Raw genomic sequence first — 18,167 nt, forward strand, 5'->3', positions numbered from 1 at the left:
GCTCTCCCATGTGATTCTGATGCTCCTAAGGGTTGGGGAAATACGGAAATATGGAGAACAACAAAAAAGGCGCTAAAATAAACCCACAAGTGTTGATTTCTGTGCTGACTACTGTGTTAACATCCCATCTGCATGATCCCTGATACATAGAAAACTCTGCCAGGGAAGCATTTGTAGGAATGACTGGGTGTTGTCGGTCAGAGCACCTGTGAGACTCAAACCCTGCCCTGCTGGTCACCCCTCCGCCTACAGGGGCCAGGTGGGAGTCTTCCTACAAGTTTTAATACAATGCATACTATTTTCCAAGGTCACTGGGGCTCCGAGATGTTGAATAACCTGCCCAAGTTCTCCCAGCTTGTAACTGTCAAAATCTGGGGTTCAAACCCAAATCCCTCTGACTCCAAAGATGTTTCCTCTTGCTTCATCCCCAGAGCCGTCCCAGTTGTAGAGATAATTGAACCCACCCAACAGCCACTTTTGTTTTTAGAAACTGTCTCATGTCCCCCTTTGAATGTTAGATGAGGGATATTTCTTACAGAGCAACCCTGTAGAAAGAATACGAAGCAGTTCACCCATTTAAGACCCTACACAGACAGAGTCAGGAGTCCGGGGTCTTGGTCCCATTTCTGTACCTTCCTTAGTTTTCCCCGTGTGTAAAATAGCAACAACAATCTTTGACAGATTCCCTCCCCCAGTGTAGATAGGGAGGAAGGGTTAACTCCATTCAGGTTTTTTAATTTGTTTATTTATTTATTTATCTTTGGCTGTGTTGGGTCTTCGTTGCTGCGCACGGGCTTTCTCTAGTTGTGGCGAGCGGGGGCTACTCTTTGTTGCGGTGCGCTGGCTTCTCATTGCAGTGGCTTCTCTTGTTGCGGAGCACAGGCTCTAGGCGCATGGACTTCAGTAGTTGTGGCACATGGGCTCAGTAGTTGTGGCACATGGGCTTAGTTGCTCTGTGACATGTGGGATCTTCCCAGACCAGGGCCCAAACCCGTGTCCCCTGCATTGGACCACTGTGACACCAGGGAAGTCCCTACTCCGTTCAGTTTTTGAATAGATATTTTCAGGGTCAACAATGATTTCACAGGATAGAAAATATCAGTCACAGAACACTTTACATTCAAATAGAATGTTTTCATTTTCAAAGGGCCCTCACTTATCATCTCATTTATCCTCCTAACAGTCCTGGGAGGGAAGCAGGCTTGGTACTCCTAACCCCACTCCCCAGACAGGAGACTGAGGCACAGGCTTTCCAGATGCCACACAGGGAGTGTGATGAAGGGTAAAGGCCAACCGTCATTACCAGCCCCCTCCCAAAAGAGCCACTCCCAGATCTTGTGGACTTTTGGCAGAAGGGACAAAAAGGCTGGATCACTCAACTCTGCCAGTGGGCACCCAACTCCACCAGGCCCTGGTTACTAGCCTGTGTTCTCAACCACTAGAGTAGGTGCCTTCCCAGAATCTACTAGGTGGTTAATGAGTCTTTACTGAATAAATGAACACAGGTACAAGCAAATGGAAGGATGGAGGAATGGAGGGAGGGAGGGAGGGAGGGAGGGAGGGAGGGTTGGGTGGATGATGGACGGATAGATGGATGGAGGAAGAGTTGGGAGCGTTGGGTGGATGAATGGATGGAGGGAGGGTGGGGAGTGTTGGGTGGATGGGTGGATGGATGGATGGGTGAGTGGGTAGATGGATGGGTAGAGGAGTGGACTTGAGCTGTTTGCCATTTATTCAGAGCCCTCTAAAGAAGCAAATGCGTTATTTAGGATGTATTTCCACCTGTGGCTGAGCAGGCAAGAAGCTTGCCCAGGAAATACACATCATTTTGGGTAGTGCCCAGCCTCGGTCACTGCTCTCTGAACACCGCCTTTATTGACTAGGAAAGTAAAAACTTGCCTCGATAATTAATGCAAATTACGGCTAGAACTGAAGGCTGATGAACTGATGACAGCTGGGCAATCAATAATCAATGCCTTGGTGGTGTCACACTGCTGGCATTCTAGGTAAATTCCACCAAAGGATCTTTAATCCCCATCAAATTTAGCAGTCTCATCAATTATTCCCCACCCATGAGAAGGAGGGGTTTATTAAATACTCGAAGTTCACCCCGGCAGACTCAGCCCCTTTAGTCAACCTGGACCTGACCCTCAGCCCTGAGACTCCTCCAGTCCTCCAAGTCAGCCCTTCTTCCAGCCTTTGGATTGACCCTAGTGACTGCCCACCCATCAGGTAGCTTCACTTTCTTCACACATCCTCTTTTTTAAAGCTTTCCTTCAATCTGGCCTTCACCAAAGGCTGGAGTAGTTGTTGACAAAATCCAAGTCAACCTGGGTAAGGGATGGGGATAGGGAGCAGGCCTCAGTTGTGGAATCAAGTTTTAAGCAAACTTGAAGAGGGAAAAGAAACTGAACATCTACCAAAAGAGACAGTGTGGATTTTGCATAACTAAAGCTAAAGAAGATCAGGGAGCCAGGCAGACCACGAGATCTAAATATGATATAGGGTCCATCCTCCCACACCGACAACTGCTCTTCAAATATTACAAAGGCCTTTGCTAAGGGTAAGACAGAAAGATGGGGCATTCTGTGCAATGCCTAATGGGGCATTCTATGCAACAGTAAAAAGGTCTATAGGCAGATATGTTCCTACCTCACCTTCTAGAGGACCCTTAGGATTCTGGCAACACATGTCCTGCATAATCTCTCTCACTTCTGCAGTTGGAGAGCTACCACAGTTAAGTGGTTAATAGCATGCATCCAGAGACCAACCAGGTGGGTTCAAATCCAGCCCCACCTCTGAGTGACTGCATAACACCAGGCAAATTGTGTAACTTTCCTGAGCCTCAGTTTCCTCATCTGTAAAATGGGTATGTCTCATTCATTAATCAAATTCTACCTGAACGTATGCTAAACACCAGAAACACAGTGGGAATCAAGAACAAGCATGGCCCCTACCCTCATGGTGATCATAGTGTAGAAGGAGGCAGATATTCATCACAGAGTCATGCCCAAAGAAACAGTTATCTCTAGTTGGGCCAAATCTAAACAGAGAGACAGCTGGTGCTATAAGAACAGGTAACAGGAGTTGCTGTGACAGTGTGGCCAGGCTGCCCTGAGGCAGTGGTGACTCAGCTGGCAGATGAGATGTTTACCAGGTGAAGGGGGGAGGGAAAGTGCTCTCCAGGCAGAAACAGCAGGATGTGCAAAGTCCCTGTGGCAGAAAAGAGCATAGCATGTGTACAGGAGTTTGAAAGACACTAGAGAGAGCAAGTGAGCATGCAGATGATCATAGCACCTGCCTCACAGAGGAGCTGCAAGGAAAGAGACCTTGTCTATAACGAGTTCAGTAAAAGACTTAACAGTAACACAGGACAAGGTTCCTTCCTGGCTTTTCCCATGAAGGGCTGCAGTGGACTCAGAGGCCAAGTCCAATGTCCTCCTTGACAGCCCCCAGCCAGCCGGATGGAAATGCCCCCTCAATCACAGTCAAATATCAAGAAAAACGAGGAACCTGCCAAGGGGGAAGAGGCAGCTTTCTTCCAATGCTGTGGTTGGTTTCTACGGAGTCTTTCAGATGGAAATTAGGCAGCTCTTCACTGGGGCCTGAGAGAAGAGCCTCTCGTCCCAACCAGCGAGAGACCTGATGAATCAGGCACACTGGTGGATCAATCAGCCCACGCGTGTGAACAAGTTTATGGTAGAAATGAAGGGCTTTATTTGTTTGGCAAAACACGGGGCAGTTTAATCACCAGGAAGGAGGAGTGTCTGTCGTCCCGGCTTTTCTGGAAGGGGGAGCCGTGCAGACGAGGGCTTCCATTTCATCTGCAGGCCCCTTGCAGAGGGAGCTGGGGAGAGCTTTGCAGCCATCTGGCACACTGCATCTCATCTGGATGGGCGGCTGTGTTCCAAACAAGGGTGGATGGGGCAGCTTTTGCCCTGTGTTTAGAGAGGGATGGGAGAGAAACCAATGGAGGTGGCAGGGGGAGGTGGGTGCTGGGGAGCACTGCCCAGGCCCAGGAACCAGAGCATCCAACCCCACAGACTTTGGGCCACTAAGCGGCCCTGGACGGTCTTCCCATTCCACCCCTATCCTGGTGCCTACAGACAGTCCCTCATGTGGAGATACACCAACACATACCCACAACCCCCCACAGGATTGCCAGACGTAGCAAGTAAAAAGACAGGATGCTGTTCGAACTTGAATTTCATATAAACAACGAATTATTTTTTAGTGTAAGTATGTCCCAAATATTGCTTTGGGATACACTTATTTAAAAAAAAATGTTAAATTGAAAGTCAAGTTTAACTAGACCTCCTGCATGTAATCTGGCAACCCTAGTCCTGCACAAACAACCCAAGACTTGGAAACTCACAGAGAAGGTCACACACGCACAAAAACACCAACATACAGGCACACACACGTACATGCACACATACAAGCCCACGTGCCTCGCAGGGTTCAAAGCAAAGGGGAAGAAAGGGCCAAATTGTGGGTGCTGCCTCCCCCCACTTCCCTGTCTTCTGTGTCTGGGCTCAGAAACAGCAGAGTCCCAGCCACTTTGGGGCCACTTGGCATCCAGGACCAAGCTGGGGCTGGAGGTGCCCTGATGCACCAGGACACTGACCAGCACCTGCCTGGGCTCTGGCCTGGAAGACACAGCAGAGCCCTGTGTGCTTGGCAAGTATAGCAAGGGGCAAGGCGCTCTGAGGACGGAGGTTCACCTTGGAGCCCACTAGCTGGCGGCTCACTGATGAGCCCGTTGCCTTTCGTCTGCTCTCGCTGCCTCCGCCCCAATCTCCGTCCCTGCCAATCACTCACTAAGCGTTTACTGAGCAGCTACTAAGGGCCTGGCATTGGGCTCGACACAAAAAACATACCCCTGATAAAGCCACAGACCAGCATGCCGAAAACTCAGCAATGACCTGCCCAGCACTGGCTGAACATGCACAACAAGCCAAACATCGCAGAATTGGTGGTCATTTCCTTGAATCCTCCCAACAGCCAAGGAGGCAGCCGTCATTGTTGTATTATCTCCATTTCACATTTGAGGAAACTGAGATCAGACAGCTGAAATGGCTTGCTCAAGGGCACACAGGTGGGAAGCAGCAAGGTCTGGAGGAGGCACATGCCAACCTTGGAACTTACAGTAACATAACCAAGAATGTTTGGGAAAGTGAACTTTCCCTCGGGTAAGGTCACCTGCCACAGTTAGAAGCCGGGTCCTGCCAGGAGGAGCTGGTAAGATAGCTGGGCCCCCAGGGGCAGCAGGGTGTAGACTGACCCCAGTGGAAGTGAGGAGGGCAATGCCATCTGACCAGTGCCCTTCAGGCTTCAGAGGATGACCCCTATAGAGGATGGTACATGTGAGTCTTGTGGGGCTGGGGAGGCAGGGAGATATTTAACCAGGATGCAAATTCAGCACAGATCCCCCTCTGCCCCTGGATATCCTGGCCCTAGAAACTTCCTAGAGAAGCACAGGCACAGAACCCCAAGCCATGTGTGCCAGGATATTCATCACAATGCCATCTGTAACAGGGAGGAAGCAGGAACCATTCAAAGACCCATCAATCTAGGGTTGGCCAAATAAATTACAGTGCATCCACACAGCAGAATACCTGCCTTAAGAGCAAGGTGGAGCCCAGGTTTCACCATGAGATGATGCCAAAGACACATCATTGAGTGAAGAGGAAGCTTTTCCAGACAGTAAATGGAGCATTATCCCATTTTTATTTTAAAAAGATTAAACTATTTATGTGCAACTATATATGCTTGACTACAAAGAGAAAGGTGTGGAAGGGTATATGTCAACCCCTCCCCTCCTGGTGTCACCTCTGAGAAGCAAGGTTGAAGAGTGGCAGATAAAAGAGTTGTTTGCTTTTTGTTTTATATATACTTGTACTGCTAAAATTCTTTACAATGAGCAAATAATAATGTGTATTGCTAATAAGCAGAACAAAAGCCAAGGAATTATACTCAGACCATGTAGATGCTTTCATCCAGCCTGATTCCTAGAGGCCAGGGCTTACCACTCCATCAGGACAACACAGAACACGGAATCAAAACGAAAAATGAAAAGGGCAGTAGATTTTCCCTCCCAGGCATCACACGCCTTCCAATTTAAGCCAACACGTTTCCAAGTCACAAAGACTTCCTTATACAGAGATGCAAGACAGAGCCCCACAGCAAAGACACAAGCCCTGCCCAGGTTTCTCCCAGAAGGAGGTCTGACAGGCAAGGCAAGGAAGGTCCGCACACAGTCAAGGGTGGAGGGACCAGGCAGGAGGGGCCACAGAGCCAAGGGAACCCACTGGGCAGCCCCTTCGTTCCCTAAAGACCCTCGGAACCGGGAGCTGCACAGAGCCCCTGAGAGCCTGTTTCTATGACACCCTGGAACACAGTGAGACGAGCCAGGGGGAAGGAAACAAGCAAAATTCACAAAACCCAGCCACACTTGGAGCACGCTAATAGTGTCTACTCTTCTCTCTGTTTTTGGAAATCCACCTTTCTCCTTTGTGCCTTCAAGGTCCTTGCTTCTGCATGCCAGCTCTTCTCTCTGCCTCTTTGCCTCTACCCACTCTTTGGAGTTCCTCCCCTGCAGCTTTTCCCAGGCCCCCTCCCACTTCAGACTGCACCCTGCCTGGGACATTGGCCCTCTGGCCAGTGAGGTCTAGGGTTCAGATGCAGCTGAGACTCTCTGGAGAAGCAAAGGCAGGAGCCCTGTGTGGACTTGTGAGCAACCTGACAACTTCTCGCTGGAGCTGATAAGGGAAAAGGCCAGCTCCTCCTCACAGCAGCCCCACAAATACAGGGCTCTCAGTGGCCTCTCGGGGGATCTGTGCTGATGGTCAGAAGTACTGTCACCTCCATGTGCAGTTTGCTTGCAAGGAATGCAGTGCAGGAAGCTGTGTATTGCTCAGAGAACAAAAAAAAGGGGGGAATTAAATGCACCATCTGCTTATTAGCGAGAAATTTTGAGGCAGATGCTTAAATATGCATGCCCAGACATTATAAAACTTTGGGGTAAATGTTAATTTCAATAATCCAAGTTCTTGTGCTTGCAAAAAAAACACCGTTCTTTTCTCTCTCTTCTTAGTGATTTGGAGGCTCTGTATCCCAGAGTCGCAGCGCCAAGAAGGTTGACCTCACCAGATTTTGGCAGCTGTGCAAAGTGGGACCCTGAACACTCACTGGGGACCAATCTTAGAGAGATGCTTAGGAGGGAGCCACCAAGTCACCATTCCCTCCCTCCTTTCTTGCCCCCATCCAAAAGTCAGATAGCACTAGCCTGGTGCTCAGCCACAGGGAAAAGGAAAGCCCACTCAGAATCTCAGTTCTTCCCCTGACACCAAAGACCCAAAAAGTTGAGAGTAGGGGAGCTGACTCCATCTCCTCTGGGGTCCCACAAGGTGGGTAGTTGTAGCAAACCCAGCTCAGAACTGTGTGCATTTCAAGGGCTGCTGTACTCATGTCCCCATGGGACACCATGGGGGTGCAAAACCCTGCACCTTAGATTCTCAGTGTAAATGTTTTCAACTTTGTGGGCAATACGGTCTCTGCTCCAACTATTCAACTCTCCCATTGTAGCAGGGAAGTGGCCACAGACAATATGCACGTAAATGGGTGTGGCTGTGTGTCAATAAAACTTTATTTACAAACACAGGTGAGGGGTGGCTTAGGCCCATGGACCAGAATCTGTCTCCTCCACTAGAGTAGGGTCTCCAGGAGAACAGGAACTGATCCATCCTGTAGAACAGCACCTAGCCTGGCACCTGGCACCACAGAAGCTGCTCAAATACTTGGAGAAGGAATGAAAAAGGCAAGTGGCCCCCAGTGTAGAGAGGTGAGGGTCTCCCCATGACACCGTCTTGTGCCAAGGAACACAGCCAGGCCAGGGCTCTCCACCAAGGCTGGGTCCTTTTCCAAGGTAGCATGGAAAAGTGACAGCTGAGTGTTTTAAGAGGACAGAGGCTTTGGAGTCACACACACAAACTATAGTTTCACAAGAGGGTCAAGACCATGGAGTGTCCTTTGTTTCATTGCACACACCATGGTTGGGTGCTAGAGTGTCCAGACTTAGGGTGAATCTTTGTACTCCACCCCCCAGTTGGCCTCTATTAAAATTCCAGCAAGAGCCAATGAACATATTAAATCCAATGGGCTCTCTTCAACACAAATGACTCCTGTCTTTCTCCCTCTCCTGTCTGTGGAGCCACACATTCTCTTCCTGCTGGTCCTCCGACCTTTCTCATGGATTCTTCTCCTCTCATCATTAAGACTTTCCAGGCTTATAGTAAAGCCCCTTCTCTTGCCACTCCTCTCTTTCCCCAGTCAATCTCGGGTGTCCTCTTGGCCTCAACTACCATCAACACTGATGACCCTCAAGTCTGAATCTCCATCCCCGACCCATTTACCCATTAGCTGTTGCCACCTGGATCTCAGAGCAAGGTCAGCCAGAGTTCATAATCAAATTTATGGTCTTCCCTGCCTTTCTGGAGGTCGACTTGACTCTGCATCTTGCTCATTCCCAATACCCAATAGATCCTAAATCCTTTGAAATGTATCTCATAAGGTTCACAACTCAAGGTCCTCAATTCAGGTACACCAACTCCACCACCACCACCACCATCATCCAGGCCACAAGCATCCTTGGCAAAGACTCCTGTCCCAGCCCCCAAAATGGTCTCCCTCATGTTCCCTGAGCTCCAAGTCATGTTCTAGAGGACCCAAAGGGACAATGACCATCATGCTGAAATGTTTTAAATTAGGAAGACACTGGCTTGCAGTCCAACTCTTTCCAGCTGAGAAGCCCAAATCAAGCTCCAGTTTGCCAGCGCTGGGGTTAAATATTTCTAAAATGATTAAAGCCAAGGTCAACACAGCTAAAACTACTCCAGACACAAAGGCATCCACCTCCCCAGGGGCTGAGGGGTCTGAACTGTCCAGCATGCAGCCTGTGCTTCTCTGTTCCTGCTGAAAGGAATACCCTCCATGCCTTCTTCCTCCTCCAAGGACCCTCCACCATCCTGCACCCCACTCTTGGCCCTTGGAGGACGAGGAAACCTCCTGCCATTTCCCTCTCCAGCACAGCATTCCACAGATGCTTGCCTCATAAATTACAGAAGAGCTGTGGCAGACACACTGCACTCCGGTGGGTGGCCATATCTTCATGTCAGCTTGAGAGATCGTTACCAGGGAAATATCTATATCTCAGCAGAGAGAGCTTCCACCCTGTGGAGTCCAGCTGTGCTCAAACAGGAATCCTGAAACCCAGATGTTGGTCCAAACGCCCTGTCTCGGCAGCCAGCTTTGGACCTCTCCACTGTGGGAGTGAACCCCTCCTGCCATCTGGCCTGCCTACCCACACCCATGCTCCCTGGAATCTTGCACCCCCAGAACCAAGGAGGAAATTGGGGGATGCCAATGAGTTCCATGCGGAAAGCTGAGGTGCTACCCGAATCCAATCTGAGGTTTAGGTGGACGGTACCCCCCGTTACATGTCACCAATGGATAAGGGGATGGAGGACGGAGTCTGAGTCACCCAAATAATTAAAAACAGAGATGACCATTTGTTTTGTGCTTTTTCTGGGTCTAAATGCTATTCCAAGCATTTTCTATTTATTATCTTGTTGTTTTGTTGAATGCATACATAACCTGTCACTGAGATTATCTCCATTTTATAGATGAGGAAATTGAGGCCCCTGGAGGTTGTATAAACTTCCCAAGGCCACATAGCTCATAAGTGGTACAGCAGGGAACCAAACTCAACACCCACACTCCGAATATTTTTTGCAAGTGTAGACTCGTGGCTCTAAGCCAAGGTGATTTTGATTGCCTTCTCCTGCTACCACAGGCAACGTCTGAGGACCCTTTGGGTTGTCGCAAGTGGGAGTAGGGTATCTAGTGGGTAGGGGCCAGAGATGGTGCTAAGCATCCGTACGATACACAGGACAGCTGCCCATAACAGAGAATGATCTGGTCCCAGATATCAACAGTGCCAAAGTTGAGATACCCAGGTGCAGACCATCACCAGAAAGAAGGAGAAAGACCTACAGTCTGGATTCACCCCTACAGGGAGCCCCATGCTGACAACAAACTTCTGCTCTAGTCTCAACCCCAGGGACTCTTGAGTGGACAGTCTATCAGGGGATTTCGGGGATTCCGATGAGTTATTACCCTTGGAAGCTCAACTCTGCTCAGCAACAACTCAGAAATCTATGCCAAGCTGCCTGATCTTGGGAAAAGCGGAACAAACACCTGAGGTTGATAACCAATTACCTACAGGAAAGACTTTTCTCTCCTTCCAGGAAGAGCTGTGGGTCAGATTCACCCTGGGGTCTCTCTAAAGGAATCAATAAAGGCTCTGGGAGGACCAGTTCTTCAATACCCTCTCAGCATCACTGGTCCTGGAGCGGGCAAAAAGACTCTGTAAAACTTCTGATCCCTGGTGGAGGGTCAGCCCTCAGTAGTCACACACCCTCCTTCCACCGCACATCCAGCAGGACTTAGGTGCTGAGAGGTATCATGGGGCTCCAGTTTAGCTCCTAAAAGCATCCCCTAGCAGCCAGAAGAGGAAGCAACACCCTTCTTAAAGACAAGAGCCGAGCCCAGGAGCCACTCTGAGGGACAACCAGTCACATGTAAACCTCAACCATCCAGAGCACTGGATACAGTAATGGGAAAGGGTATTTTATCCTCAAAAACATCTAGATACAACATGGACAGGGAGGTGTTGCCCATGCAGCTTCTGCACAGAAAAGCCCAAAATGATCTACATCCAAAAATAATCTGCTATTAAAGAACAAAGATGATTTTGACATTTCGGCCAAGCTAATGGTCTATACAGACAAAATCCCATGAAAAAGCATTCTGTTTTTCTCGATGCATCTGAACGTGGTCTGTGAATGAAGAAATGGCTCTCCTCCTTAAAGAAATAGCTGCTGCTCCTGGCACCAGCCTGAAACTGCTTCTAGGTTCTTTAAAGAGAATATTCCTATAGAAACTAAAAAAAAAGGAATCTGTCTGGTGGGCATTCTGGGCAGCCTGTGCTTTGGCCAGCCTTTAAACTTGAAAACCAAGACACCAGCTCCATGAGGAGCCACTGTTCCCAGAAGATCCAGGTGTCCCAAAAGGAGAGAATCGTATTCAGTTTCAGAAAACAAGGACGATTTCTGTCCAGTTATGACATAACCCTTCAAACCATGGTATCCACATTTCCCTTCATGAACCAAAAAGTTCAGTGGGGTTTCTGCCTTTTAAAAATGTCATTCTCTGCACATAAATCCTTTAACCTCCAAAAGGCATTTACCATGCAGAGTCTTGCCTAAGGTCCTTATCTCTTGTAATGAACCCCCAGAACCAAACATGGCTGCAAGCAAGGTGCACAGAGAGAATTTCAGCACTAAATCACATTCATTGAGCACATACTACACACCAGGTGCAATGCTAAGTGCTTTCTATGGATAACCTTCACTTAACCTCAGGAACAATAACCCCACAAAACAGGGCCTATTGACATGTCCTTTGCACCACTGAGAACACTAAGGCTCAGAGAGGTTAAGTCACTTGCCCCCAGTCACCAGTTAAGGAAGGCCACAACCAGGATTCACACCCGAGTAGACCAGCTCCAAACCCACATTCCTAAGCATCCCACTGCACTTAGTCACTTCATTCCATTCTGGTGTCCTGGTCTTTGGCAAAGTTCCACGTAAAAGAGGGAGGTGACAGGAGAAGGGGAGGGCTTCTGACAGTGGAAGTTTCACAGCATTGCATGGCCCGCATAATTGTGTCTCAGACCTGGGATCTCTCCTCTCACCACACTGCGACACATCCCATCCCACTCTCTCCACGATGTGTCCCAATAAACCTTCCATAAATATTATCCTTCTCCTGGCATCTCAGAAATTCTCCTGGTTCTGGTGTCCAGGTGGCCCATGATCTGAACAATCACAGCCACGGGTAGGTGAGGGCTGTGAAGCAGCACCTGGGAGTCAGCCGGGCTTTGATGCAGCCTATTGAACGGGAGACAGGGTGCTGCCGCCTGTGTGGATTCACGAGAAACAAGGAGACCTCTCCCTTGTGGGGCTCACTAGTCACAAATCAAATTTTTAAGACGAGCTCAGCCAAGCAAATGGTCAAGAATAAAAACGTTTGGAAGAAACAAAAAGGTCAAACCCATTGTCAATTTAAAACTCTCAAGGTGGCAGCCCTCACCATGGGGACAGCTGTCCAGACAGTCCTCATCTGTTCTCCAGAAACTTGTGACCCCCAAATGTAAGGTCAGCCAGGTCACAACTGGAAGATTCAGAAGAGGAAGCAGAAAGCAGTGGCCGGGGAGGTCAAGCTGCCCATGGAGCTCCATCCCACACACACCTGGTGACTCACATATCCACGCACATATGCTACAAATCACCCGCACACGTACCCTCGGCTAGCGGGGACCAGAGCTAGGCGGCACCCAAGGGGATGCACAGAACTTTGCTTCACTGTCCTTCTCTGGAGGGTTGAGGAGAGAAGAGTGACTTCAGGGTTGGAAGCCACCTGCCTTCTCTCTCAACTCTCCCTGCCCAGCCAGCCTGGGAGCAGTGACAGGAAGACGAGGGGCAGGTGAGGGGCTTGGTGAGCTGCCGCTGGCACACACGCTGACAGGGGAGGGTTTGCAGAGCCTGTGCCCGGTACTTCCCACCCAAGCCCCTTACCAGATGGAAGGCAACCAGCAAAGTCCCAGAGAGACGCCTAAAACAGCTCTGCCCAGGATGGGGTGTGCTGCTCAGAGTAAACCCCCGCCTCCTTTCCCTTCTGGACGCCCCCAGGACACAGCGCTCCCCCTCCCTTTTTGGACAACCACAGAGCCCACGGGTCTCCCAGCCAGCAACGACGTCGTTGGAGAATCAGCAAGTCGATCCTACATAAACAAGAAGGGAGTTGCCACGAACGACGGAGCATCTAGTTTCTCAGGAGGTCCCCACAAGCTGTCATACCGCGCCCGCCCACCCACAGGAGTTGCTGCCCAATTATCAACTTAGACCTGACCGCCGACGGGGAGCATCCCTGCCCACCCCCCAGCCCCGTCCCTCCTGCGCCCCCCCGCTCACTTACACCTCTGTCTTCAACACCTGTCTGGATGCCGGTCTCTTCCCTGCCCAGTCGTGGCGCGTCTTCTCCTTCCTCCTTCGCTACGCTTCCTCCTTCCAGCCCCAGCCTCAACCTCTTCTCCTCCGGAGGGGCATCCTCCTCCTCCCGCCTCTGTCGGCCATCCCTGCCTCTGAGCTTGCCCGTGTCCTCGCGGCTGCCGGAAGGGCTGGCCATAGCTCCAGGGGGGCTCTGCCTGCACTTGGGAGAGAGGAAGGACCCAGCAGCCTTCCGAAGCCAGCGGCCTGTCGGTGGGAGATCTGGCTTCTGAGCGCGGGCTAGGTAGGTTCCCGCGGCTCGGCTCTGAGCTGGGCTCTTCTGTTGACCACTCCTGTCTCTCTGCCGCCACCTGCTGGCTGCTCGCGTGCACCGCGGGCACGCGTGGAAGAGGCTCGCTCAGGCAAATCCTGGCCCGCAGCTCGCACACAGACGGTCTCCCTGACCAACGAAGGGAGGGGAGTAGGGACAAGCAGACGTCCACTTCTCCAACGTCCTGCGAGGATGGACACCCTGGTCCCTCAGTACTGTTCTGCATCTTGAATGGTTTGAATGTGGCTGGAAAACAGAAGCTGCTCAAAACACAAGGAGAATTCGGCCTGGAGAATGATGTGCTTAATACAAAGGCACCATCTTTCGAAGCTGTGCTTAGCTATCAAGGATGTTTATTGAGCATTGCTATGAACCAGGCATGGCAATGCGGGAGGGGGTTACAATGGTGACCATGGCAGGCATTGTCTCTGCCCGGTAGAGCCCAGTGCCTAGGGGATTGACATTGCCAACGGGGCAAAGGGCTGCAGAGGAATGTGCTGGGGATGCAGGAACCTAAAACAGAAGAGCCTCAGAAGGTCTGGGGCTGGGAGAATGGCAGAGGAAGTGAACACTGAATGGAGGTGTACAAGATGAGTAGTTCTCAGCCAGGTGAAGTGTGTTCAGGCAGAGGGAACAGCACACGCAAAAGCCCAGAGGCTGAGAGGGAGGCAGCAAGAAGCCTGTGTGGCTGCAGCAGGGTAGGTGAGTGGAGAGTGGTGTGGTGGGTGGAGAGGTTGCCGGGGACCAGGCATGCAGGGCAGGACCAGATAGAGGACCACTGCAGGGACTCAGCACAGCAGCAGTGCAAATGGACAAAGGGAGGAGACATTGAGAACTACTTTGGAGTGATGGGTTGATAACTCTGAGTGTGCCCTGCACATGCCCTTAGCACCAAGATGGGGCTCCCTCCTCAGCTGTGTAATGAGTTGAGCCAGGTGGTATATTCTGGACATTTAAGGGTTATACCCAGTGTCCAGGGCAGCCTCATTGAGCGCCAGGCTCCTATATGTCCTGAGCTTCCCCAACCAAGAGCTGAGACCATGCTGCAATTGCTCGATAAATTTTTTCTGCCACTAAGCCCCAGCAGGCACTCGCTGCCTCTGCCTTGTTTGTGATTTTATCCTTAAAAGCTATCATGGTGGGTGGCACACAGTAGGTGCTCAAGAAACATTTGTTGGATGAGTAAATGGATCTGATCCTGCCCAGGGTTCTCTGCATCCTACATGTTCCCCTTCTTGCTTCAGCCCCTTCCTCTCTTCTCCATCTCTTCCCTCTGTTCCAGCACAAATAAAACCCTGTTATTATCCCCACTATACAGAGGAGGAGACAGCGGCGTAAGGAAGGCAAGCAATGTGCCCAAGGCACCCTATGGCGAGAACTGCTGCCACTGAATTGGGAAACCTAAATGCAGCGGGGGGGGGGGGGGACACTGGATCCCAGGGTGGCAGAGGTCAAGTGGTGGCTCTCAACCACCAATGTCACGGGCAAAGTCAAAGCAGAAGTCAGCAAAGTCTGACTCACACAGAACTGTAGCAGTGGCCAGTTGAGCACAGTGTTCCTAGAAATGAAATAGATGGCAAGCATATTCAATTCTTACTTGATCTGTAGAAGCAAAAGAGTTCTAGGTCAAGTGAAAAAAACTCTAACTTGAATTATAAAAACAGATGGTCAGGGGCTCTTGGCGGAAACAATGGCAGGCATCTCACGCAGGCCTGCGAGCAACTTCACAGATGGCACCACTTTCAACACCGGGAGCACGTTGCCAGGCACCACCAGATGAGCCGTATGGCTGACAGGGTCTTGGTGCTCCGGCTGGGTGTCAGGCCTGAGCCTCTGAGGTGGGAGAGCCAAGTTCAGGACATTGGACCACCAGAGACCTCCTGGCCCTATGTAATATCAATTAGCGAGAGCTCTCCCAGAGATCTCCATCCAAGGCTGAGACCCAGTTCCACTCAATGACCAGCAAGCTCCAGTGCTGGACACCCCATGCCAAACAACTAGCAAGTCAGGAACACAACCCCACCCATTAGCAGAGAGGCTGCCTAAAATCATACTAAATTCACAGAGACCCCAAAGCACACCACCAGACGTGGATCTGCCCACCAGAAAGACAAGATCCAGCCTCATCCACCAGAACACAGGCACCAGTCCCCTCCACCAGGAAGCCTACACAACCCACTGAACCAACATTATCCATTGGGGGCAGACACCCAAAAAAAACAGGAATCTGAAACCTAGGAGGAGACCCCAAACACCGTAAGTTAAGCAAAATGAGAAGACAGAGAAACACATAGCAGATGAAGGAGCAAGGTAAAAACCCACCAGACCAAACAAATGAAGAGGAAATAGACAGTCTACCTGAAAAATAATTCAGAGTAATGATAGTAAAGATGATCCAAAATCTTGGAAATAGAATGGAGAAAATACAAGAAATGTTTAACAAGCACCTAGAAGAACTAAAGAGTAAATAAACAATGATGAACAACACAATAAATGAAATTAAAAATTCTCTAGAAGGAATCAATAGCAGAAAAACTGAGGCAGAAGAACGGAAAAGTGACCTGGAAGATAAAATAGTGGAAATAACTACTGCAGAGCAGAATAAAGAAAAAAGAATGAAAAGAATTGAGGACAGTCTCAGAGACCTCTGGGACAACATTAAACACATCACCATTGGAATTATAGGGGTCCCAGAAGAAGAAGAGAAAAAGAAAGGGTCTGAGAAAATATTTGAAGAGATTATAGTTGAAAACTTCCCTAACATGGGAAAGGAAATAGTCAATCAAGTCCAGGAAGTGCAGAGAGTCCCATAAATAAATCAACAGAATAATCCAAGGAGAAACACACCAAGACACATATTAATCAAACTATCAAAAGTTAAATACAAAGAAAAAATATTAAAAGCAGCAAGGGAAAAAAAACAAATAATATACAAGGGAATCCCCATAAGGTTAACAGCGGATCTTTCAGCAGAAATTCTGCAAGCCAGAAGGGAGTGGCAGGACATATTTAAAGTGATGAAAGGGAAGAACCTACAACCAAGATTGCTCTACCCAGTAAGGATCTCATTCAGATTCGACGGAGAAATTAAAACCTTTACAGACAAGCACAAGCTAAGAGAATTCAGCACCACCAAACCAGCTTTACAACAAATGCTAAAGGAACTTCTCTAGGCAGAAAACACAAGAGAAGGAAAAGACCTACAATAACAAACCGAAAACAATTAAGAAAATGGGAATAGGAACATACATACCAATAACTACCTTAAATGTAAATGGATTAAATGCTCCAATCAAAAGACATAGACTGGCTGAATGGATACAAGAACAAGACCCATATATATATGCTGTCTACAGGAGACCCACTTCAGACCTAGGGACACATACAGATTGAAAGTGAGGGGATGGAAAAAGATATTCCAGGCAAATGGAAATCAAAAGAAAGCTGGAATAACAACTCTCATATCAGACAAAATAGACTTTAAAATAAAGACTATGACAAGAGACAAAGAAGAACACTACATAATGATCAAGGGATCAATCCAAGAAGAAGATATAACAATTGTAAATATTTATGCACCCAACATAGAAGCAACTCAATACATAAGGCAAATGTTAACGGCCATAAAAGGGGAAATTGACAGTAACACAATCATAGTAGGGGACTTTAACACCCCACTTTCACCTATGGACATATCGCCAAAAATGAATACAAATAACGAAACACAAGCTTTAAATGATACATTAAACAAGATGGACTTAATTGATATTTATAGGACAACCATCCCAAAACAACAGAATACACTTTCTTCTCAAGTGCTCATGGAACATTCTCCAGGATAGATCATATCTTGGGTCACAAATCAAGCCTTGGTAAATTTAAGAAAACTGATATTGTATCAAGTATCTTTTCCGACCACAATGCTATGAGACTAGATATCAATTACAGGAAAAAAATCTGTAAAAAGTACAAACACATGGAGGCTAAACAATACACTACTAAATAACCAAGAGCTCTCTAAAGAAATCAAAGAGGAAAGCAAAAATTACCTAGAAAGAAATGACAATGAAAACACGATGACCCAAAACCGATGGGATGCAGCTAAAGCACTTCTAAGAGGGAAGTTTATAGCAATACAATCCTACCTCAAGAAACAGGAAACATCTCAAATAAACAACTTAATGCTACACCTAAAGCAATTAGAGAAAGAAGAACAAAAAAACTCCAAAGGTAGCAGAAGGAAAGAAATCATAAAGATCAGATCAGAAATAAATGAAAAAGAAATGAAGGAAATGATAGCAAAGATCAATAAAACTAAAAGGTGGTTCTTTGAAAAGATAAACAAAATTGATAAACCATTAGTCAGACTCATCAAGAAAAATAGGGAGAAGACTCAAATCAATAGAATTAGAAATGAAAAAGGAGAAGTAACAGCTGAACTTGCAGAAATACAAAGGATAATGAGAGAATACTACAAGCAACTATATGCCAATAAAATGAACAATCTGGAAGAAATGGACAAATTCTTAGAAAAGCACAAACTTCTGAGACTGAACCAAGAAGAAATAGAAAATATAAACAGACCAATCACAAGCACTGAAATTGAAACTCTGATTAAAAATCTTCCAGCAAACAAAAGCCCAGGACCAGATGGCTTCACAGGCAAATTCTATCAAACATTTAGAGATGAGGTAACACTTATCCTTCTCAAACTCTTCCAAAATATA

General features: G+C 48.3%; 1 protein-coding gene across 13 annotated transcripts in view; it reads right to left on the bottom strand.

Annotated features, from left to right (window-relative positions):
- RBFOX1 (RNA binding fox-1 homolog 1) overlaps window positions 1-13,323 on the bottom strand; it is a 2,181,496-nt gene extending 2,168,173 nt beyond the window's left edge. For all 13 annotated transcript variants that reach the window (XM_060284028.1, XM_030883902.2, XM_060284024.1 and 10 more), the window contains exon 1: window positions 13,099-13,323. In XM_060284028.1, coding sequence (XP_060140011.1) covers window positions 13,099-13,308 — 210 coding nt within the window. In that variant the 5' untranslated portion in view covers window positions 13,309-13,323. The remainder of the gene's footprint in view (window positions 1-13,098) is intronic.
- Window positions 13,324-18,167: the final 4,844 nt, after the last annotated feature.

Source organism: Globicephala melas, chromosome 15, assembly GCF_963455315.2.
Source record: "Globicephala melas chromosome 15, mGloMel1.2, whole genome shotgun sequence".
Classification (NCBI taxonomy): Eukaryota; Metazoa; Chordata; class Mammalia; order Artiodactyla; family Delphinidae; genus Globicephala; species Globicephala melas.